This window comes from Eutrigla gurnardus (assembly GCF_963514095.1).
Source record: "Eutrigla gurnardus genome assembly, chromosome: 13".
NCBI classification, from domain to species: Eukaryota; Metazoa; Chordata; class Actinopteri; order Perciformes; family Triglidae; genus Eutrigla; species Eutrigla gurnardus.
In genome coordinates this window covers 12,353,773-12,377,694 of record NC_139936.1, presented here as the reverse complement: position 1 = coordinate 12,377,694, position 23,922 = coordinate 12,353,773, and the positions used below count along the sequence as shown (strand labels likewise).

Here is a 23,922-nt window from a genome sequence, read left to right as displayed (position 1 = left end):
ATTTGCTTACTGTATTATAGGTTGTATTCATATTGATGTGCATTTTTTGGACATATTTTAATTTTTGGAAGAAAAAAAGTTAGGGACCAAATCCTTTCGGGGACCCCCTGCAGTAACTCTGTGGACCCCCTAGGTGTCGGAGACCCCTGCTGAGGATTTCTGGTTTACGACATCTGTGTGTTTATTATGACACTCACAGGGGCCGTATGGTCTAGATATCTCTACAACACAATACATGGACATCTTTTACAATACGTCAACACTGTACCCTTCCCATTCTATTGATCGTGTTATTGACCCCTAATATGTAGTAAACCTGCCTCCAATAAAGGGAACCAACCGTGTTCCTTATAAAACACTACATCCTGACAGATAAAGCGGCAGCAAACATCCAGGACTGTTTCATAGGAGTGGATTAAGAGTTTGACTTCAAATCAAAATGCTCGTCTAAATTTAAAACTGCCACTCCAGTGTAGCCGCCATTAGAATTCCACATCTACGAGTACACTGCCTCGAGATGGTTCTCGTCTGTGGTGGCTTTAATGGCGTTGGACAGGTATGGGATTGTGAATCAGTGTCCACTGGAGGAGGCTGACCCGGGCTGTCTATAGCTCATCACTGGGTGCTCCGATTAATTTGTTCAATTCCTGGAAGCTTGTCTTTCCCCGGGGGCAATACCCAGCATGCCCGTGATCTTTGGCTCACAAAGGGATTAGCTCAGAAATACAGTTGATGAGGGAGACGGGAGAAGCGGACCACATGCATGGGAGCGTTTGATGCCTCAAAAACTCGTTTTCCAGGCGGTGTGAACGGCAACATTAAGGTTTCGTGCCCATGCCGACGACGAGCTCCGGCTTTATCTTGTGCGAATTTCTGTGTATGTGTTGACGTTTTTGTGCTAAGTATGTTTTTGTGTGCTTTCTGCTGTTTGTGGACTGTTTGAGGATGTTCACAGCAAAACGGGCAGGAGGGTGGTGGGGGTATCAAAGTCTTAACCCCACTGAATTAATCATAACTTTCTTTTAATCCAAGCTGGCTGTGTGTGTGTGTGTGTGTGTGTGTGTGTGTGTGTGTGTGTGTGTGTGTGTGTGTGTGTGTGTGTGTGTGTGTGTGTGTGTGTGTGTGTGTGTGTGTGTGTGTGTGTGTGTGTGTGTGTGAACATGTTGATACCACAATCAGCAGGGAATGCTTGTTAATAATACATTTGCAGCTCTCAACTGTATCTCTGGTCTCTTGCTATTCTCTTATTTCTGGCCTTGAATGCTTCACTCTTTCTCCATCCTCTTTTTTTATACCCCCCTTGCTTCCTCCTCCCCAGCTCCCCCCACTCTCATCTGTTTTGCCTGGCAGTGGTTGTAATTGTTGATGGTCAATGCATCAGCACAAGTAAAATTTTCACAGGTCTGCAGTTCCGTGTCTGTTTTTTTTTTTTGACTGAGGCGGCAAATAATGATTATTTTTTATTATGATTAGACGGAAGATTCTCTATTCATTGTTTGGTTTGTAACATGCTCCCACAGCCCAAGGCAATATCTTCAAACTACTTATTTTCCCAACTAACAGTTGAAAGCCGAAAAACATTCAGTACATCATCTTAACATTTGAGATGCTGCCATTTTGCTTGTTGCAGTTAGTTTGTGTTAATCTACTCATCCATTAATTGTTCATTCATTTGTATTTTTTGGCAAATCAATCATTTGTAGAATAAAGTAATCTCTATTTAAAAAAAGTCTGACAACGTTCCCAAACACAACAATATTAAGTTTACAACGACTAACAGTGGGGGAATCGACATATTTGAGAGACTGGTTAATCGATTTTAGATTTGCTGTGAAGTGTATTTGTTAATGTCGTACTGTAATTGTGTGTGTCTTTCAGTGTGCTGTTAAGTCACCAAGGACTCACTGTGCCTCCTTTCCTCCTACCATATCACAAAGATTGCCTAAGATAGCACATCTCCGTGTCAACCCCCGCTGAGCTGACTCCGCAGCAGCCTGCCCCATAATATCACATTTTCATGCATCCCTCTAATGCCGCCTGTAAATGTGCCAATCTTTTATCCTTTTCACGGCTTTCTTTCATCATTCACATTCGAAACCTGGGAAGTAGGCGGAAGTAGGTGTTACTCTGTTACCATGCTTTTGCCCTTGTTTACGTGTACAACTAACACACACATACACACGTGACTTCACACTCACACAGATCTATTATTGCTGCTGTCAAGCATCCAGGGGCGTACTGTTCTTTCAACATGATGCGGCCTGTAAATAAGCTGCTCCTGACTGAGAATGTGTTGTTTTAAATTGTGTCTCTCCCACTGCCGTAGAGGTTGATTAATTGATTATTTTAATAGAATTCATTTGGACACCAGGCCCATTAATCAAAGACCATCTTTTCAGCTACCCTCGCTAATATGGTGGACTATAAGGCTGGGGAACCACAGAGGGATTATAAACCTGGCTGAAACTAGATTGTGTGCATCTCAGCATTTCGGCAGGAAATCGTGATTACGCTGCTCCTCTCACAGAGACGATCCGTCTCAGTGAGAGGTTTTCAGATCAGGTCTTAACAATGCATATTTAGTTGGAGACTGCATTTCTAAAATAACAAATCTGTTTTGAAATTAGCAACCTGACATCTGCGAAGATCTTTAGCAACTGTGTTGGGATCGCAAACAAAACCGAGGAGACAGATGCCTGTGAAGGCAACTGCCGTTTTTATTGTGTTGTAAATTCGACTGAGTCTCTATTATTAAAGGAATAATTACACATTTTGGGGAAATATGCCTATTCACATTGAATGAGAAGATTGATACACTAAATATTTTCAAATTGTCTACTAAATACGAGATTGGGAGCATTTGTATTGCCTCTCAACAGTGCAAACTATAGCAAAAGTGCTGACAGAGCAAACAGTGTTTACCCGAGGGGAACCAGAGGGGGGGGGGGGGGGCGCATGGCGTTGCCGCAGAATGAGCGCTCTGCAGAGCAGCAGCCGTGAACTCGCCTGTGGGGCATGCTCATATGCATGAACATGCATTAAAGGATGCGCAGCCAGCCCACAAGGAGAAGCTCGGATTGCAACGCACACAGAGGGAGAGCGACTTCATTCTCTGCTGAACATTACTCCACTATATCTTTACATACCAAATAGTTGTTTGCTGCTATGTAAATGCTCTGAATCCCATATATGGCTCATTTAATTGGCTACCGTCAACTTCAGAAAACCACAACAAATGCCAGTTTCAACACTGCTCTATTGCTTTTCACAACGTCCTCATGTGTGTTTGTCTGCTCATTACTTCAGTCCCAACAAGGCGAAAAGCCAGTCAGAGTGTTAAAAACAGAGCGCTGTCCCAAATGGCGATGTCTTGGCTTTATAACCCTAGTGCAGTGGCTGTTCGGGGTGGGGCCGCTTGGCACGGTCGCTTGGCCCCCGGAGGTGATGCTTGCGGTGAGAACCGCTCATCGCTCGTTGACTCCTGGGAAGCCGAGAAGAGTGTGGTTGTAACATTAGTGTATCCAGCATCCAGCAGCAAACATGATGCTCGACTCGGTAGAGCCTCCTTTCCCGCTGCTGCTTGTTTATTCAAAGTTTATGAATATTGAACGTGTGTCGAAATTGCACCACCTTCGACACTGCATATCCTTGGGTCCCCAGCAATACACCCACCAAGTGTGAAGTAGTTTGAATGCATTTTCTAGATATGTGAAGGACACACACAAACACACAGAAACACACACAGAGGCCGAGATTCCTTTCTTTATAGGTAGAAACCCCGGGGAAACACACATGCTGGGCACATACGAATGCTGTTTGGTTTCAGGAAGTCGAGGCCAGCACACGTTTTCTCATCTCAAACGCTCACGTGTTTGAGTGTGTGTGGGTAGTTGCTCATACATTATATCGGGGTGAGATGGACTAACCTGTACTTGATGTGTTCTGTCTTGCAATGAAAGCTCTTAGACAAAAATGAGCACACAGCTTACAAGAGAATGCTCTCCTCTCCCGTACATGGCTAAGCTCTCTTGTTGTAATGAAGTATCTGCACAAGTGTCTGTGCCTATAGAAGTGTGCAAGAAACACTTGACTTTGTGTGCCGATACATTGAATAGGCAAATTTTTCATGCGACGTGTTGCTAATAGGCAAATCCACCACTCTCGATGTCCCTCTCATTGCTTTTCCTTCTCTATTTTTCTGTTTAAATTTCTTTCCCTCGGGCTCTCTTGTGTGTTGACTCTCGTCCTGCTCTCCCATTGCACCCGGCGGCACCCAAGGGAACAATGGTTCTCTAACAAACTTTGCAGAAAGCCTGTGGACCTGATGATTGATCAATGTAAGTTGGAAAACAACACAAAAAGGTCAGTTTTTCATTTTTCCATCGGTTAGGCACGTGTTTGCCGATGCCCAAGGCCTTGTTATAAGGCACATGTATTATGCAGGCCATGTTGCATATGACCTAGCTAGTAGAATTAGCACTGAGGTGGGTAATATGGCAGTGAATAAAGGTTTAACAGTGACCCCTTAGCCATCTGTCATCGTGTTGAACTAATTAGCTTACCACTGATGTCTATTCCCCTCTCTCTCTTGCTGTCAGTCATCAGTCAGTCTCCCATGTAAATGCACAAACACCCAGTGAACTTCTCCAGCTATTTGCCAGGCTAATGGGTTGAGTCCCCATTCAACTCCTGGACATTAATGTCAAGTTGACCAGTAATGGGAAAGATAATGGTCTACAGCATATTATGTGGAAAATAAAGGGATTTCAAAAACTCTAAATCTAAGTTTAGAACCAAAGAGTGTAAAATCCAGAATCTGAATAGTCCGCATCAAGTTGAAGTAAGTTTCATGTTTGTAGTGGCCGCTATCAGACTGTAGAATTTGCTATAGAAATGATGAAGTATTTTCATTCAATACATTCAACGTGTTTTTTCCAGCACTTGTGTGTCAAATCTGTGTGATCGTTTTTTCTGAATGCTCCCTAACCACACATGAGAAAAAGTTGTTTTCCAGTCAGAACTCGACAAGGATAAATTGCCATAGGACCCAGGGTTTTCTTTACATTCAGTCCCAGCATGGAAGACACTTTGTAACAGGCTGCCTTGCTTCTACATTATATGGAGAAAAAGCCTCCTCGCTCTCTCCTCGCTCTTTATTTGAATCACACCTCCGTCTCTCTGACAGCAGTTATCTGACCCTGTCACTACTTGTACCATCAGCATGAATAATGCCCTGTGAATGAGCTGCACACACCGGTAACATGTAACACCCTTCTAATTTCCTTGCCCTGGGCACTGTCACCTACCTGGCCATCATCTGCATTACAGAACACCCTGGATGCTCATGTGTATGTGGATGTGTGTGCGCCTCCAAAGTATTTAGGATGTCAACCGTCCCCACAAAACACCTCCAGCTCTAATCATAAAGCCCTAGCAGGCAGAGGCTGTATGCCCGGAGGCGATGAGGGCAGAGGAGGCCGCTACCCTCAGGCCAGCCTCGGGTCACTCTGGCCTACCGTGACACTGACAAGGTGGAGGGAATGATGCATGGAGGATTGCTGTCTAAAGACTGTGGATAAAGAAGCCTCAAGTGAGAGCCCGCTGTACTATAGCTGGTCTTAGAAACGGTACAACCCTGGAAAAACAGGACCGAATATAGGTTGTCTGCTGAAATGATTTTTTCTTTCCAATTTTCTGTAGACAAATGGATGGAAACCTACAAAGACTACAGGTTAATAGTTTGATTTATTAGTTATGACTTACTATTGAATTAATCTCCAAAAATCTAGTGAATGGAACTAATGCTAATGACTAATACAACTTTAGCTCTTACTGCATCGGCAATGATACGTCGTGGTTTCTTTGTTTCCTTCTTTTGACAAATGTACTTATTGTAAGTCGCTTTGGACAAAAGCGTCTGCTAAATGACCTAAATGTAAATGTAAATGTAAATGTTAAAGGAGCTTCAGACATACTTGTTTGCTGTCCATCTAGTGAGCCCCCTGTGTTCAGGAAATGTCCTTCTGGTCTCTCCAGCTTCCACTCTTGTCTCGGTATGCCTGATCTCTCTCTCTCTCTCTCTCTCTCATTCTGTAAATCTGGGAGATTTCCTTTGTGAACAAGTTGCACCTGTGTCCACATTCTGTGCTTTTTTTCAGAGGGCATGGTTCCCAGAACGTGCGACAAGAGGCCAGTTCAGTGTAGTGAGGTGTGGTCATTTCAGGAAAGGCAACTTTTGTTCATGGTAACATTAAGAGACAGAAGACAAGCCGATGGCTTGCTAGAAAAGTGGAAAGGCATGCAGGAGGTTCAGACAAGTGACCCAGCTCAACAATGTGCTGGATTGTGTTTCGAAGTAAGAGAGACTGGTCTCTGGAATTAATAAAAGCCCACCGCTAAACATATTGTAAGCTCAAGGTTTGTTCAAATTTCATCATTCAGTCCCAATTAGTGTACAGTTTCAGTGCTTCGACTTGGATAGGTTATTCTTCTTCAGGGAGTTAACGGCATCACCTTTGCACTGGACATATTTTGTGGTTTTTACATGAATTGAACTTCCTTCGACTCTACTTTTGCTGTAACAAGAGTTAACCGGAGCAACCGGGCTTCCTTCATCTGTTGTAAGATACATTTTTCCCTGCTGGATTAACCAGATTTCTTTGTCGTGTTTATGCTTGACTGGATTTCATGTCATTAGTCGTTGAGAAGTGAAACCTGAGGTGGCTAATCGGGAGGGCAGAGGTGGGATATTAGAAGCTGAAGTGGATAAAATAACAGATTGATTCAACAGTTGGGGTAGAGAACCCACAGCAAGGTCATGTTGAGATTAAAGATTGAGATTTAACATGTAATACACAAGGGCTTGGGGCTTGATTTTCCTATTCTTTGCATAGTTGCATATTTTCACTTCACAAATGAATTCACAGCCGCACACACACACACACACACACCACTTTGAGCCTCGTCATATTTGCTGATTAGCTTATTTAGCCAGGATTAACATCAAAGATCCACCAACGAGATCAATGTCATGTCAGAGAAATTCAAAGGTTCTGATGTTTTCCCTGAGAGATCGAGAGTAGTGAAGCTGTTGTTTGCTCGTCTTGTGAATCTCTCAGCTGTTGCCAGCTCCCACTCCATACCGTTAGTACTTTTTCGATAAGAAGAAGAGGCAGCGGTTCCCTCCATAGGCCGGTGAACAGAACAATCCAATACGGGCCGTGGCGGTAACGCCAGGCATCGATGGGTACATCACCGCGCGAGCCTATCATTCTGTTCCAGGTCCAATTGGCCTCTTTAAGTCCCATTTTTCATCATTAGCATGAGACGTAAAACTGATCTCTAAGTAAAGCTCAAAGTGTTAAAAAGTCAATTTCTGGCCCACCCTGATAGATTGTTCTGCGCAGTTACCATGGGAACAGTGACGGGTTAAGAGGTTCAGAGTTAAGTGTCTCTTGGTGATTTCCACTTCTTTGTCAAAGTGACAGACCACCAACAAGCCACCCGTTCATGAAGAGAGCTGATGCTTTCAGAACGACATACTTTCACCATTTATTTAAATATCGTGTAACATTTCTATCATGTTATGAGAAACAAAGATTTGCACAAACAGATTTGCTGCATGTGGAGTCAAAGACAAACCTGCAATTACGTATAATGATCAGAAACCTGGATGTTATTAGAATCATGTATACAAGGATATGAATAACCGGTTTTCTCTATGGTGCATGCAAATCTCATATCCTAAATATAATCAAAACAAGAATACTAATGTGTCTGTAATCAGAAACCACAGTAGATCATTGTAAAAGTTTGAACAGCCAGATGCTTAACAGATGAAGGACTATGTGTGCGACTGCTGTGGCAACTTTAGTTTCTACATCAAATCTGTAAAATAACATATATAAATAATTAAGAACCTAATAATAATGATAAGAATAACAATAATACTAATAGATATATAGAAAGACAAAAATCAATAAGTAAAAATAAATAATAATGTTAGCAATAATAATCTAGAAGCGGCGAACATTAGAAAAGTTAATTCTTATACGGTAGTGTTCACTGTAAAAACCCACCATATGTAATTGTAAGTGCCAGCTTTTAACAGTTGATGAATGGAGTTGAATCTGTGTGTTGTGTGTTGTGTGTGTGTGTGTGTGTGTGTGTGTGTTGTGCTGTTTAGAAACCCAAGCTGAAGGGCACGCTGGTAAATTGATGGCTTGCTATAGGCAGAGTGAATGCTTTGGAAGCAGCATTTCCAATAATGCATTTTCCCTGACTTCTCTGAAAGCGGGTACAAAGAATAGAAAGTGGTTTGTTTCTATTATGAAACGGTGCCATTTGTGGTTGTTTTGCGAAACGGTTATCGACTTCAACCTGTTAGTGCTTCTTTTAAATGCTGAACTCTTGCTGTACCGCGCATGCTGCTGGACCTTTTTAGCTTTCATAGATGTTTTGTTACGAGCAGGACCATCAAAGCAACGGAGCTAGCCTGTGCTTTCATCGCTCTGTAGTGCATATCAGCCTGAGGCCTCTCGCTCAGTAAAAGCACGCGGACGTAGAACTAATATGGTGAGTTGACATTGAGGATGAGCCCTTTGCTGAATTTGTGCTCACGAAAAAAGAGCATGCTGGGATTTGAAAACTCCAGAGAGGCGTTCGAGGGCTTTGACAATGTGGCATAATAACAGTTGCCGCTTTTGCATTTAAAGGAGTAAAAAATGTGACTTTTTGGCTTCCTCTGCAGTAGCTTCTGATTTCTGTCTGACGTGCAACAAAGACCTATTGATATGTTGCTCGGGAACAGAACACTCCGGGGTTTGAAGCCTCGGGAGAACCGTTGGAGGGCTTTTTTACAATGTAGTGTAATGACTTTGCATTTGAAAGAGTAAAGTATCTGCTTTTGGCCTCCTCTGCAGCAGCGCCTGATTTCCGTCTGACATGCAACAAAGCATTATCGATCTTTAGGGAAGCGGGCCGAGAACAAAAAAACCCTTCTGCGTCTTGTTGAAGCTGCTATGTAGGGGTCTTCTCGAACCGACGCTCACCCCCTGCCCGCACACTTGTATGTGCAATTACACATGCACACGGCCACGATAAGACGCGTGGAACTCTTCGGGGGAAACTGAGGGCTTAAGCCACTGAATAAATGACAGGTAATTTTCAGTGGAGGGTGCAGACGAGCGAGGTGATCAATCACTTTGGCGATCACCCATGCAGACTTCAGTCTTCCAGGCATCATCAAAGCTGATGACAACGAGGCAAGATTGCCTGACAAGTGGGTGTGAGACGCGGGAGTGTGTGCCGCTCGTATGTGCGGATAGCACATTAATTGATTTCCGTTAAAAACACGTAAAATGCCAGCTTTCTTCAGGCTTCAGAGTCATTCGAGTTAAGTCGGCCGCACTTAGTGTTTTTGAGATAGGTGGAAAGGACGAGGCAAGTTTTTCATGGATTCTTTTTTTTTTTTGTCCGAGATGGCCACAGCTGGAGAAAAGTGGATCTATTGATTTTGGGAGTTTCATTTTTCAAACATTGTCATCTTTCAGAGCTGGCTTCGATTTTTGAAAAATATACAGTGTGCTTTTTTCAGATCATTTCATGGCTTTTTTTTGTCACCGTATACAGCGGGGCTATGTGAAGAATCCCTGGGTAGGTGTTAGGTGGTGAAAGGGGACGACCGTACTGCCGAGTTCAGGCTGGTATGTCTAAAGGTGCCAAACAATGTGCCAAACATGTTGGTACCAGCTCCTCAAATGTAAAGATTTGATGTTAATGATACTGCAACTAAGTCAATACTTATATCTGACAGTCATTTATTTATCAATCCATCAAGAAAATTTATAGAAAAATTACTAAAGCCGTACTAAAAAAACACTGCCTTTTAAAACATACTTGCTTGAGAATAATAACATAAGCACCATTGTCACAAAATCCCACTTATTTGCTTCGCCTCTCCTTTGCTCTCAGTTAGCTGTTTTTCGGTGTAAAGAGTGTGCGAGCGTGGCCTTTTACTTGCTTTGTGTTTACACATTGGCCTCCTGACCATACTGCACTTTCTCCTACAATATCCGGCTGAAAATAACGAGCTGCACAAAGGTTAAGAGTGGCAAAAATATGCCGAGAGTGACAGATGTGTTGGTTGCTTCCACTGAAACCTCAGAGAGACAAAGAGACACAGAGAGAGAGTTTCACAGACTTTTCATTTACAAAACCAAATGCAGGCTGCCCAAAGCGTGGCATCTCGTGAAGTCAAGTGGTAAGGGAGTGTTTATGTCATCGCCGACAGTTGTTGCCCAGCAGCAGGTCATGGTAACACCACACAAGGTCTGCTTGGTGGGAGGACTTGACACACACACACACACACACACACACACACACACACACACACAAATATACAAACGAGCGTGTGCTGCTGCCGATCTTTCTGCCGTGACCTGTTTTGACTTCCACGCTTGGCTTCTTCTGTGAGGGCACGGGTAGGCGGGAGCAGCCCGTCCCGTCTTAAACTTCTACCAGAATAGACGGCGACCGTTTTCTAAAGTTCAACCATCCTCCGCTGAGGGGTTTCATCGTGTCGTCCATGGCTGTGTTTTAAATGATATTGTTTAAAAAAAACAACAACAACTAAACAACAACCTTCAGACATGAACGTCGCACAATTACATTACGATCCAAACGCACTGAATCGCTTTCAGAACGCCACGCTTCATTAAATCAAAATGAATTCTGGGGAATAGCATTCCATTTGCTTCGACGACTTGATGGAGACAGAAGGAACCTCTAATAAGTTTTCGGGAGGATTTCCTGCGACTGGCGATGAAGCGGCTTCTTATGCAAAGCCGCTGGATAAGGCGTGAAGACGGATTGTTAATAGAATGTGTTGCAGTGTATTCAGTAATCATTATTAATCTGTGTGTCGACGGATTCTTTGCGCGGCTCGGCCCAGTGTTCATAAAGCCCGGTTAATTAGACTGATTGATTAGATGGCGGAGATTCAGAGCTCTCATCACAGCTCCTCATCCCGTCAGGCCTCTAATGTGATCAGATTGCTCTCATATTCACGTACCAATGCACACTCACACACACACACACACACACACACACACACACACACACACACACACACACACACACACACACCCACGGCTTGTTTGGCCTGTCGCGCCACCTCTCCGTCTTCCTCACTGCGTGTCTGTCACATCCATATTCAGACAGGATTTACAGGCATGAAAGAAGCACTGGAGCTTGCCAAAGCAATACACCGGAGACCCGAAGTTACATTATGTTAACATGAAACGATTGCAAATCTCTCATCCCCCCCCCCCCCCCACCCCTCCTTCCCCTCTTCCTCTCCTTTGTCTCTCACCGCGATCCATCCTGTGTTCCTGTCTCATCACGTCTCATAAATATGACGCGTCCCTGTGTTTGGCCAAGGAAAACATCACGCTGGGAAAGCTGGAGAAACAGCGAGCTCACATCTGTCTAGACTAAAACTTTGTACTTGGCCTTGCCTGTGCTGCATGTCTTTCTGTATGCCTGTGTGCTTGTCCATTTCCGCTGTATGTGAGAAAGCACATCTCCATTTCCTTGTTTTTAGACCGATTTTTTATGGGAGTCAGCTTTGCGAAAGCCAAAGCTCTCCAGGATGCTTTTTTGATCAATACACATGCGTTAGCTCCAAGCATACCGCCTTGCACTTAGCGCACCGTGCCTGCTCATCAGCACGGAGACGGCACAGTAAAGAGACTCTCCCTTGCTGTAGTAAAACTTTATGACTTTCCGTGTTGCTTTTGTCTCCAGGCATTGGATATTACAGGGGATGATAAGTATTCATTTAGATTTTTGCCGGATCACCAGTCCTTAGCGTCAATACAGCCCATCTGAGCTCTTTAAAAAGAGACAAAGTTTGGTGTGTGTGTGTGTGTGTTTGTGCCTGACTTAGTGAAACTAAGTTTGTGTGTGTGTGTGTGTGTGTGTGTGTGCACGTGCTCCAAAGCTGTGATGAACCCATTGCAATATCACCCCTAAGAGAGTATTTATGGAGAAAATGATTACCTCGGAAAGAACAGAACTTTGATGAAAATCGTCCCACTTCAATTTGCACCTCGCAGGCCTGCAGTTGCGTCCTTGTTTATGGGTAATATTGGAAATCTGTAAAATTGCACGGAGTAATTCAGTAACCGAAAGGCATCATGGTATTCAGTAGCCCGAGTTTAAGCATCTTTGTGAAATAGTAGTACTGTATGGAACTTTGTTAGGAACTTTGTTGTGATGGGAAGTTTTAGTCATTATTTGTTTGTGAGGTTCCTTCATTGCAGCGGATCAGAAAATTATACCTTGTGTCATTTTGTAAAATATTAACACAAATGTCACAAACGCTGACCTTTCTAATGGAAGCCCAGTATTAATGTTAAATTATGTTTTAAAAAGGAATTCACTGATTTGGCCTTTTCATTCCCGATACCGATACCTGGGCTTTGGGGAATCGGCCGATACCCGTGTTAAACTAATAAACTGTATGTCCAACCGTGTAGGAGAATCTTGGATGGTTCTTTTATTGACTTGACTTAAACATTCCTTTCCTAACCGCTCTCCTTCACGGTTTCGTTGGGTTTGGTGTACAAAGAGCTGAGAAGGCTCAACAGTGTGTTTCAGCATCCAAGTAAATCACATGTTACATAAAAACAATTAGAAAATACATATCTTTGATGATCTCTGCAATCTATACTGGAGTTGCTCATGATTCCATCCTTTTCTTGGTCTAGACAACATTTTCCATGTTGTTGAACATTCGCTAAAAATCCTTGAAGCTCAGCAACTACTTAATGATGCTGCCTGTTCTTGTTTGAGTGACAAATCGTTTCTGGCAACCAGTAAACATTCTGAAGGAGGTACGGTTTCTCTCCCGCAGTTTTTTGGCCGGTCACCCATCAGAGAAAGCAAAGAAAGAAAAAGAAGTTTCATGTTCTGTATTTTTTTCTTTATTTTCTTTTGTGTGCAGGTGTGTGTGTGTGTGTGTGTGTGTGTGTGTGTGTGTGTGTGTGTGTGTGTGTGTGTGTGTGTGTGTGTGTGTGTGTGTGTGTGTGTGTGTGTGTGTGTGTGTGTGTGTGTGTACGTGGGATATTTGTGTTGTTTTAGTGCAGGTGCTTGTATATGTGATTGTGTATCAGAGATTCAAACAGACGGATGATAGTGTGTGTGTGTGTGCGTGTGTGTGTGTTCGGGATGAACACGCACAAAGGAAGAAGTTAAAGTACACAAGGGTGTATTCTTGCAGGGTTGTTTTTGCTGGTGACAGTCAGCCAATATTAAATGAGGAAGGGATGTAAAACTTGAGTAGGTGGGAGGGAGACAGCGATTTGAACAAAGGATGAAAGGGATGGACTGCGATCTGCTGTGGTCTCCGTCTACATCTCTTTTGCCCGTGCGTTCGATGAAGTCAAACGAGTTGCATGATACACGATATTGACAAGCTTAAATGCCCTTATTGGATGAGATGTGGCCCCAGGGTGCTGCCCCAGCGTTTTGTAAGAACAGACCGCCAGACAAGAAAAAAAAACACCACACACTTGCGTACAGCATTACCCCGTTTTCGCTACCACAGCACTCTCAACAATTACCTCCCAACTCTTTAAGACGCACACACAAAGACTATCTTTATGACTGCAGCATTTTCACCATTCCAGACCACTTTTTTCCTCCCACTTGCTTTCCTTACCTCCTTCACCCAGAGATCATTAAACCAGATCCCTTCTAAAAGGCTTTAAGGCCTCTCTTGGCGAGCCACTTTCTCTCCAAAGCCCTGCCATGTCTCTTTTCATGTTTTTAAATCAAAGTCCATGAAAGGTTGAGGGAGAGGAGGGGGGGGGGAGGCAGAGAGAAATTTGGGACAGGTTTTTGTGTTTGTGGGCTGAAGACAATCTTAGTTACAAACCCATATGGTCTTATTCTCTCTCTCTCACACACACACACACACACAGACGCACACACACAGACGCACACACTTAATCTGATACGGTACATGCCCTCCTGGCCTGTTCCGCTCCGGTAGAATTTTTTTATTTTTTCTCTCTTCTGTCTTCCATCTCACCTGCTGAGAGTTACTGTGGATGTGTAACGTGCTCGTCTGCTTTCACGCACAAGTGTACACACACACACACACACACACACACACACACACCCTTGCAACACAAACACAAAGAATGAAAGACGGTCCGGAGGTGGCCTCTGCTGTGATTCGTTTGCTCCTTCCCCAGATGGTTCTGATTTAAGGAATCACGGTGTTGCGTAGCTTTTTGATTCTGCTGGTAGTCAACCTGAAAATGTTTTCCTTGATGTTTTTTTGGCAGAGGCCGTGTTCGGGGGGGTGGGGGGGGGGGGGGTTTCTCCGGCCAGCTCACTTCACCTACCAGCTGCTCTGCTCAGACTGGTCCTTCTGGAGGCTTTTTCCTTCTCCCTCCCAATGTTTTGTACACAAAAAGACAACTCCACTCCACTCTCCCCCCTTTTCTCCACCTGGCCCGGCAGATCTGGTTCCATATGCGTCAGTGTCTCGGAGTGTGAGCGCTGACTCACCTTCTGTTAATCTGTTCTGACAGCAGGAAAGTGTGCGGTGGGTCCGAAACTGAGGCGTAGAATGTTATGGTGCATCAGGTTATCGATCGCTCTGAAACACGGTTCTGTACAAAGCTAGCAAGTACAACGAGACTACAACGTGTACTGTGTCCAGGATAGCCAGTTGTGCTTTGGGTGAGGAATGTTATTACTTTTGTAAAAAAGGCTTAAAGTACAGATGGAAGGAGCCTGTTCAGTCTACACTGCTCCCTTGCAACCGGCTTCTCCCTCATCATTTCCACTCCTGAAAACGAACTAAACCACAACTTATACTGTGTAGAATGCATTTGTGTACTTGACGTCACTGCAAGATGATCTAGAGGTTAGCATCTCAATCAGCCACACTTGCAGCTCTACAAGGATATTCTCAGGCACAGCTAAATGCTAACATTCTCTATAATAGATTATTATTATGATTTACAGAATGACAAAAGGGATTCCAAATAATTTTGAATGGGAGATAAATGTGTTTACCACGTTTCATAGCAAACACACAAATAGTTGTTGACAAAATGCCAAACTCAAGGCTTCAAAACCGTAGTCTATTGACTAACGGGTGACATCACAGTGACTACGTCCACTTCTCATATACAGTCTATGGTCTGGAACGAAGTGGAAGGCCGACCGACCGATATTTCCATCCATAAAGCTGGGCTTTGCTCATAAAAAGAAAACCCCACAATGCATCAATGCACCTCCTTTTTGCTGTCACTTCAAGTTTAGTTCTTGGGGTTTGAGGCAGAACCACGGCTCTAACTTAAGATGTCTTTGTCAAGATTTCCCACAGTAGACGGCACAAATATACAGACCTCCTTCTCAAACACCTTGTTCATTGCTAAAACATATTTCCACGGTCCCACCTATGACTGGAAATCATTTGCAGTCGCATTGCTTTGCGAACTATTTGGCACTTAACGAGCACTTTGACTTGGTTCTGATGAGCTGAGAAACAAACCTTTGAGTCTCACCAGAGTTAGAGGAGGTGTTTTACCCAGATAAGCCGCACTGCCTGTGACTTTGTAAAAGATAAATGGCCACCTCGTTCTTTCTTTTTGTAACTTGTCTTTCCCTCGAACGTCTCTCTGGGTTTTTCATCTTCCTTTGCCTCGACTCAGTAACCTTTAAGGAAGACCAGGCGGCGGGAGGAAGACACTCAGACGGGGAGAAAGAGAGAGACTGGGGAGGGTGAGGCAACATTAGAGGGAAGTATATGAACAAGGCTTACAAGTGGTAGTGTAATCAGTGTTCCTGGGAAGACAGTCAAATGGATCAATGAACAGAAGTGAGGCAGGGAGCATGGCTTTACGTGTGTTCAAATCTCTAATTACAATTACTTTGACTGATATTGTTTGCCATATTAGATGAAATTACAATTTTTACACCAAATGATTGTGTGATTTTTTTTTTATTTGATCTCTGCAGCATGATACTATTTAATTTATTTTTTTAATTTGACGTACATTTCCCCCTTAAAAAAATGTTGCATTCATGCAATTTGAAAATTGCAGTCGTCCATACTGTGATTTAAAAATAGATAATTTAATTAATTAGGGCTGTCATAGTTCCCAGCTTGTAAGCTTTGTCCTTCTGTCCATCTTCATCACATCATTTCTAAGGTTTGTATACAGAAATCATACCAGGTTCTGTAGCCAATGTGGGCCGGAATCTCCTTATCACTAGTACTTTGATTAAAAAAACAAATAAACAAACAGTGGTTTAAGCAGCCATTGCAATCGTATGGCTCTATCTTGCTGTGTGTTAACATGCAGTAAAGACAGTTCCTCAGGAGGAGCTGTGATTGATACACTGTTTGGAAACTTCCTTCGTTATGACTAATCATTATTCACACTGTAAAGAATCATCCTTTCTGCATCGTAAACAGCAGACTTTTCCAACTGCTCCGTTGACTTGATTTTTATTGATCTTAAGATTTGTTGATGGCTTTTCCAGGAGTTAACAGCCACCAACACCAGCACGTAATTGCAAATTTGAGATATGGAGTTTCCTTTAGCTTGACAGAAATTGTTTTTTTTTTTTCATTTGTCTTTTTAGACAGTAGTCTGCTCACTTTTGGTACCGGATCCTTTTCTCTATGCTGTGTTCCTTTAGTGTTCACCATCCTGTATCAGCTCTGCTCACTTGCAACCTTCAATCACCATGAACGGTGTGGTTCTATTGGTACCATCCTCAACTTTTACTCATGGAATGTGAAAATAATGAACTGATAACTTAACTGAACCGGACTGAATTACGTGGTGAAAGCGCATCTTAAGTTTGTCTGAAAAATCTAAAAATTGTGCTACAATAGTTCCTAATTCATTTAAATTACCATAATCATACATTGTAACCCAAAATACCTATCTGCCTCTTTCCCATGCTCTCTATTCTTCTTGAGCCATCTTGTACAATACATTTCTTTCCTCTCAGTATTTCTTATTAAACATCAAAGTCCAGGCATTCTTTTCATTTACTTTTCAAAACATGTCAGAATTAGATTTCAGCAAACAACTCTTTTTCCAAATATGTTTAAGTTCAGATTGAAGAGTTTCTTGTTCATATCCATCTATCATGAGTTGATGTGCGTTTTGCACGTGTTCAAATGTATTTTCTTTGTGAATTTCACAAAGAAACATTGAATATTTCGACAGGGTTGCCTGGAAAAAGTGTTCTGTCTCTGTAATGTCTTTGATGTTTGTATTTTCTTTATTTTCCTGTTAAATCACAGCGCAGAGTCAATTTTCTCTGTTCTGTCTCGCTTCTTCTCATCTTCTTTCGTACCGCGATTGATGAAGAGTTTGAGGAAGCACTGAGGAAGCCTTCAGAGAGGACTAACAATCTCCCACATAATGTTGCGGCGTCGAGCGTGATGAGGGAGGCGAAGTAGCTGTCGATACCCGTATTGATGACTACAATGGAAGCTGGTGGAAATGTTCTGCTTCCCCATTGATCTCTGATCCATTATGAGCTGTTAGCAGACAGCGAGGTGAGGGATGGCCATCGGTCCATCCATCATAGGGAGACGCCCACGCTGCTCGGCAGACATGCTCTTCTCGCTGTCTGTTGGCCTGCTCCTCTCCTTCCGTTATCATCATTCTCCTTCAAATGCAAAACATGCAAATAAGTCGCCACTTCGCCAAAACAAACTGCAAAGAAAAACGTTTTTCAAATGTCTTCTCTCACCCTGAATCCATCGGAAATGTGAATGAATGAACCCCATTACTTCATTAATAGAAACTCTCTTTCTCTTCTCCAGGTCACTGATCGGTCCGTGCGGGCGGTTGCAGAGCACTGTCCCGAGCTGCAGTTCGTTGGCTTCATGGGATGCCCGGTGACCTCCCAGGGAGTCATCCATCTTACCGCGGTAAGGATCCCACACACATCTTTGTTCCTCCAGCGTGCATCGAGATGGTTGATTTCACTTAAGAGGAATTCCTTGTACCATTAAATATCAGCAGAAGTTTCAGTGTGACTTAAGATTTTTTGTGTAATCCCGTCACCGTGGGCCGGCTCGCCACGTCGCTGCCGGCCGCGCGTCGTCTCCGGGGGGGAGATTAACTTTTGGAGAGTAAACTCGGGGACCTCACTGTGTGTTTTATCTCCGACTTAGTTTTGAAGTTATTTCGTGTTAACTTTTAAATCTCATGAAAGCCTAATGAGATGGATCCTAATAATACGCTGCTGTTCTGACTACACCCCGCTGTTTGGACATTACCATGCTAATGAGCAGGGCGCCGTGGTTTTAAGTTGTTCGGCGCCGTACAAACATGGACACACATGCACTCACACTGCTGATTGCTCGGATTGAATTCGCCTGGAAGTACCGCACCTTTCTCTTCTCCTGATTTATGTCCTTTTCCCAACGTAACATCCATGTAGAATGTGCGAGCGTGCACACGCGTGTGACCGTGTATGGCGTGTCCGCGCTCGTGTGCGATTGTGTAATACAATTTGATTTGTGTTCGATATACTTGGGTTTACACGCAAGTGTGAATGTACCCTTGTGGGCTGCGCGCATCCATTCCTCCTCAAATGCAATTACAGTTGTGTTAATAGGACTGAGACACCCGATGCCACGCTGCATTATTAGATTAAACAGCAGATTAATTTGTGCTCATGGTTTTGGCCCCCCTATCATCTCTGCAGCCTCCACTGACCTTGGCCAGTGTATTGTAGACAGACAGTAATGAAGCCAGCCAGTCATAACAGCATTAGCATACCTGGAGGTGGACGCATACACATCCGCCCACACGCACAGCACACCTCATTATTATTTATTGCAGTATTAACCAAGGTGAAGTTTTAGGAGTTCAGATCAGCAAGTTAATAATTCCCATTTCATATATATTCTTTGCTTTTTTAAAAAGAAATGAGGATGTTAATTTGAACTTATTCAACATATTTTCCGTCTTGTTTAACTTGACACAACAAAAACACTACACTGTTGTAATTTTTTAAATTTATAACCCCCAACCTTTAATGTAATCGAATACAACTGATCTGCCATACATTCAATTATAATGCCAATAAGATTAAAGGGACAGTACCCCCCGAAATAAAAAATGCTTGCATTTTCCCTCTTACTTGTAGTGCTATATATGACTCTAAATTGTTTTATCGGCCATTGAGATGTCGGCCTTCTCTTCATTATAATAGGACTAGATGTTACCCAGCTTTTGGTGCTCAAAGCAAAAAACTCAACATCAATGTCTCTTTCCAAAAAATCACGACCCGGTTCCTCAAGATTAGTCCGCAGACCTCGTTGTGAGCAGTGACAACAGTGACATCACAGTGTCTACATCACGGCAGCGAGTTCAGCACAAACTAAGATTCAGTTGATCTTTAAAGGATCTGTCATGTCTTTATGTAAGAACATATAGTATAGGACAATATATATCACTAGTTTGTGTTCCAGACTCTCAAATCAGTCACTCTGCATCTTCAGAAATGCTTCAGCTGAAATAATCCCAATCAACCACTTTAACTATCTTCAGAGAAGACGTTTCTTACACACGCAGGTATCACAGAAATCTTTCAAGGATAATACTTCAACTACATTCTTTTTTGTCCGTACAGATTTAAAGTCAAATCTCTCTTTGTTCCTGTCATTTCAGCCATCACTCGCTGAGTCCCTCTCCACCTCCCCCTCTCTCCACTTCCTCTCTCTCCGTCCCTCCATAATCTTTGACAGTAATTATCTCATTTAGCAGTTGAGTCCTCCGTTCATTCATTCCCACTTGGTCCCATCCTGTGTCGATTGAAAATCATATTCTCGCGTTTAGAATCGTTGCATTGCTGATGACTCCGTGGACCTGCGTGCGATTTCAGGACTGCGGCGCTCCCCTCTTGTTCGATTATCACACACTGCCTCCCACTTCTTTTCTTCCTGGTTTGCTCTCTCTCTCTCTCTCTCTCTCTCTCTCTCTCTCTCTCTCTCTCTCTCTCTCTCCTTTGATAATCTTCCCAACCTCCTCAATTTCTATTCAGCTATCGCCAGAAAAAAAAGGGAAGAAAATCCATTACTTTTATTAACTTCTCTCATATGACACAGTCATTTCAGATTGATATTTCTTTCTTTTTTTTATTCCGACTTCTCACAAATTAGGGTATACGGAAATCAATTGAAATTGTATTTTCTTAATCAAGTGAGCTGATGGTTGAAATAGGCCACCCATGGCGCCGAGCTTGATGCTGATGGTCTGTAGAGTCGCTGTGAAGCTGTGCCGTGTGTGCTCCTCTAATGGCTTTTCAGTGTCTCAGCCTATACGCGAGCTGCACTGTTCCTCTGTGAACACAGCTCAATATTTGTGGCCAGGCGGCGTTTGATAAATCATCATCTCGTTAGCGACTGAAAGGAAGGGGGGAAAAAAAAATCTGGATTTCTGCAAAGACAAAAGCCTGCAAATCAAGAACAAGCTTTCTAAAACGTTTCTTACTGGTTGGAAATCAAACACAACACGCAGCTTCGCATGTCAAAACATAAATGGGGATGATTTGACATGAAGACCAAACATGTGTTTGATGTTGTCTTTTGTTTCGCCGTGCCGGGGAATGCGCAGAACATTTTTTATTTTATTTACGGTTGGTGTTGAGATTAAAGCTCAAAGCTAGTTCTAAGATCATGCCATTAATAAAAGTTTTATTGATGAGGCTTGTCACATCTCAAGGCTGTGTAGTGGATACAAAACATCTTGAGGCGGAGGGCTTGTGGGTGTTCCAGAGCTTTCAGGGATTTGGCACTCTTCCTCAGCTGCTAATTTGAGGACTTTATAAATATTTTCCTGTAGACCAGTATGAGATTAGTCACTCCCCTGATTCACCCTTTAGTCAAACCTGTGCAAGCCACACAGGTGGAAGCGCATAGAGAGAAAGATAGTGGACCGTTTGTAGGCGCTGAGCGTTATTAAAAAGGGTGGAAGGCTTCTGCAATCTTGAGTGTTAAATTGTGTTCACTCTTCCTGCTTTTGGCCATTGTCACTCTGTATGTATCTGTTTTTTTTCCTCTTACGATTGTGGTTGTGTGTTTTTGTCTCTCTCTCTCTCTCTCTCTCTCTCTCTCTCTCTCACTCACACACACACACCGTCTTTCCATCTTCCTGTCAAGCGGCGCTCTTTTCTTCTGGTAGTGATTAAGTCCAAGGTCGGCTCTATCAGAGAGCCAGTGTTTGAGAGCAGCACTGGTGCCAGAGAGGCTTCATTCCCTGAGTCTTAGATGTCCCACTGATGGCTTCCCATTGCTTGTCATGCCTACCCACAATGCCCCTCCTCATACATCAGCCTATCACTCTCCTAAGACACTGTGGGCCTCAAAATGCCTTTTTGTGCGTGTGTGTGTTGTGTGTGTGTGTGTGTGTGTGTGTGTGTGTGTGTGTGTGAACGTTCCCACCCTCAGGCTAGAGAGAGAGAGTGAGAGAGGAGGCCAACGACATAACAAATGGCGAGTCTGTTGAAGAATGTGTCAGAGATGAAAAGAGGTATATTTGGAGACTATGTGTTGGAACTGGGATGTTTCTGGTTTAATTTTGAGTCTCGTTGATTAATTCAGCCGCCTCGCTCCAGTGCTTTTGTTGTTCTTCTCCAGAAAAGTTAGGACCTTTTTAATAAACGTCTTCACTTTTTTGGCAGAACTGGACCAAAGGGGTAATACCTCATTCTCCCTGTGTGTTTATGAGCAAATAAAACAGTCTGCTTTATGACAGGGAAGCTATTTAATTTACTAACCAGAATCATATGTTCTATCCATCCTGGTGGTTTCGTGGAACATCCTGGGTTCAAATTTGGCTCACAACCTTCTAAGGAGACATATCATGCTTATTTCCAGGGATCCTACTAGAACATGTTTTCATGCTTTAATGTAAAAAAAAAAAATGTAGTAAAAAAAGTGAAACAAGTAAAGAAATCTTATTTATTCTCCCTTTTGTTGTTGTTGTTCAAATGGCCACGACCACAGGTCGGGAAAAGAGGTTTTAATGTGGCGAAAACACAAAAGAATAAGATACAGGTCTTCACCCACTGTCACCTTCACACCTTCCACTCCATCACTCCCTCCCCATGGAGGATGAGTGGTGTCTGGCTTTGCTGTAGTCTGCTGGCCCCTTATCTCCTGCCTCTGACTGGAGCAAAGAAAATACATAATCACAGTGCCCTGTGTCAAACTGATAACCCCAACACAAACCAGGGAAGTAAGTGTGTGTGTGTGTGTGTGTGTGTGTGTGTATGTATGTGTGTGTGATTGTGTACTCATACATGTGTGTTGTGTCTCAGGGGTGGTGGAGAGGATAAAGGGGAAACGAAGGAGCAGAGGGGATTTGGAGGTAGAAAGGTAATGGGGTTGTGGGGGTTCGCAGAATGAGTCGAAAATTGTAATAATAATTTTCTTCAGTGCTGTATGGAGGAGATTGGGGGATTTATGAATATAATGAGCGGGGAAGAGCCTAAGGATGATGTGTGTCTCTCGCAAGAGTAATTGAAGAATAATCCATTTGGCTGTAAGACTTTTAACCCAGAGACAGACAGAGATAGAGAGATTTTTGACCTCTGGAGGGGTGTGGAGGGGGCTGGGTATCATGTCTCATTATCAGCCCAACTAGTGTTGCCGCACTGTTGACTGTCATCCGGTCGCCGTTACGCCGGTCCGTGTGTGTGCATGTGTGCGGGCCTATGTGGTCATTTGGCTTAGAGCACCGAAGAGAAACCAACGCTCTCTATCTCCTCCAGCCTTTCCTCGCCACCGAGTTTGTTATCAACACCAACACATGCAGGATTAGCGACTGTAAGGGAGAGAGGGAGAGAAACGGGTGGGGGGGCACAGAGGGAAAATAAGTGATAGACAGTAGATAGGCACAAGACAGATAAAGAGTGAAGTTAACCACGTGTGCACACACACACACACACACGCACGCACACGCAGGGATCAGCTCACTGGTCCATGACTGATGCAGACAATGTATTTGTGATACCAGACCCATGGCCTTTCCAGGTTTTTGCCTCAGTCTCTTTTCAAATATTCATATCAATCTGTCTGCACACGCCTCTCTGTATTTATATGTGTGTGAGTGTATCTGAGTGTGCGTCTGGCGGGATGGGGGGGAGGGGGGTGATTTAGGTTTACAGCAGAGGGATTGTCTCGACACAGCTTTCTCCTGTCTGACTGAACTGTCTGGGATGCTCCGATATGGAGAAGAAAAAAAAACAAACAAAACAAAAACCAAAGCTTGCATGCATGAGTGCGCACTTGTATTCACCTCGTGACACTGCTGCCATTCGTCTCACCTCGCCCCCTCACCTCCCCCACTGCCTCCTCCTATCTAACGCTGTCGGCAACACATGCGGACAGGCGAGCAAAATGTGTCGGGGCCCACAATGCCACCTCAACAACACCCTGTGACTTTGACTTCATGCTCAGTATTACTTCAAAGTGACCGTCTCAACTTGTACAGGCATTGTTAGAGGGTTTAAACTTGTTTCTACTCGTCTTTGATGGGTTGAGAACGGAGAGTTTCCACGGTTACGGCTGTTAGTTTTACTGAAAAAGCCTCTCCCTCTCTACGTACATGTTTTTTTTTTTTATATCTATATGCATTTCCCACAGTAGGACTTTTTTTTTCATTTACAAAACTTGCATACTAAATCTCAACGTGGTTATAAATGAATTGCAGCAATGAAATAGCACAGCAGTATTTTCCAATCCCCACAATTTCACTCTTTATGACTAAAACAATGCTCGCTCTGTCCGTGCTTTTTTAAATGTCATCTAACCGCCTGTCAGCCGGGACACTGAGGTTGATAAACAGCAACAGCCATGAA

General features: G+C 43.4%; 1 protein-coding gene across 1 annotated transcript in view; it reads left to right on the top strand.

The window, feature by feature from the left end:
- The window catches only part of fbxl17 (F-box and leucine-rich repeat protein 17), a 189,484-nt gene that overhangs the window by 45,347 nt on the left and 120,215 nt on the right, over positions 1-23,922 (top strand). The window contains exon 7 of the mRNA XM_084024465.1: positions 17,873-17,980. Within this exon, the coding sequence (XP_083880591.1) occupies positions 17,873-17,980 (108 nt within the window). The remainder of the gene's footprint in view (positions 1-17,872; positions 17,981-23,922) is intronic.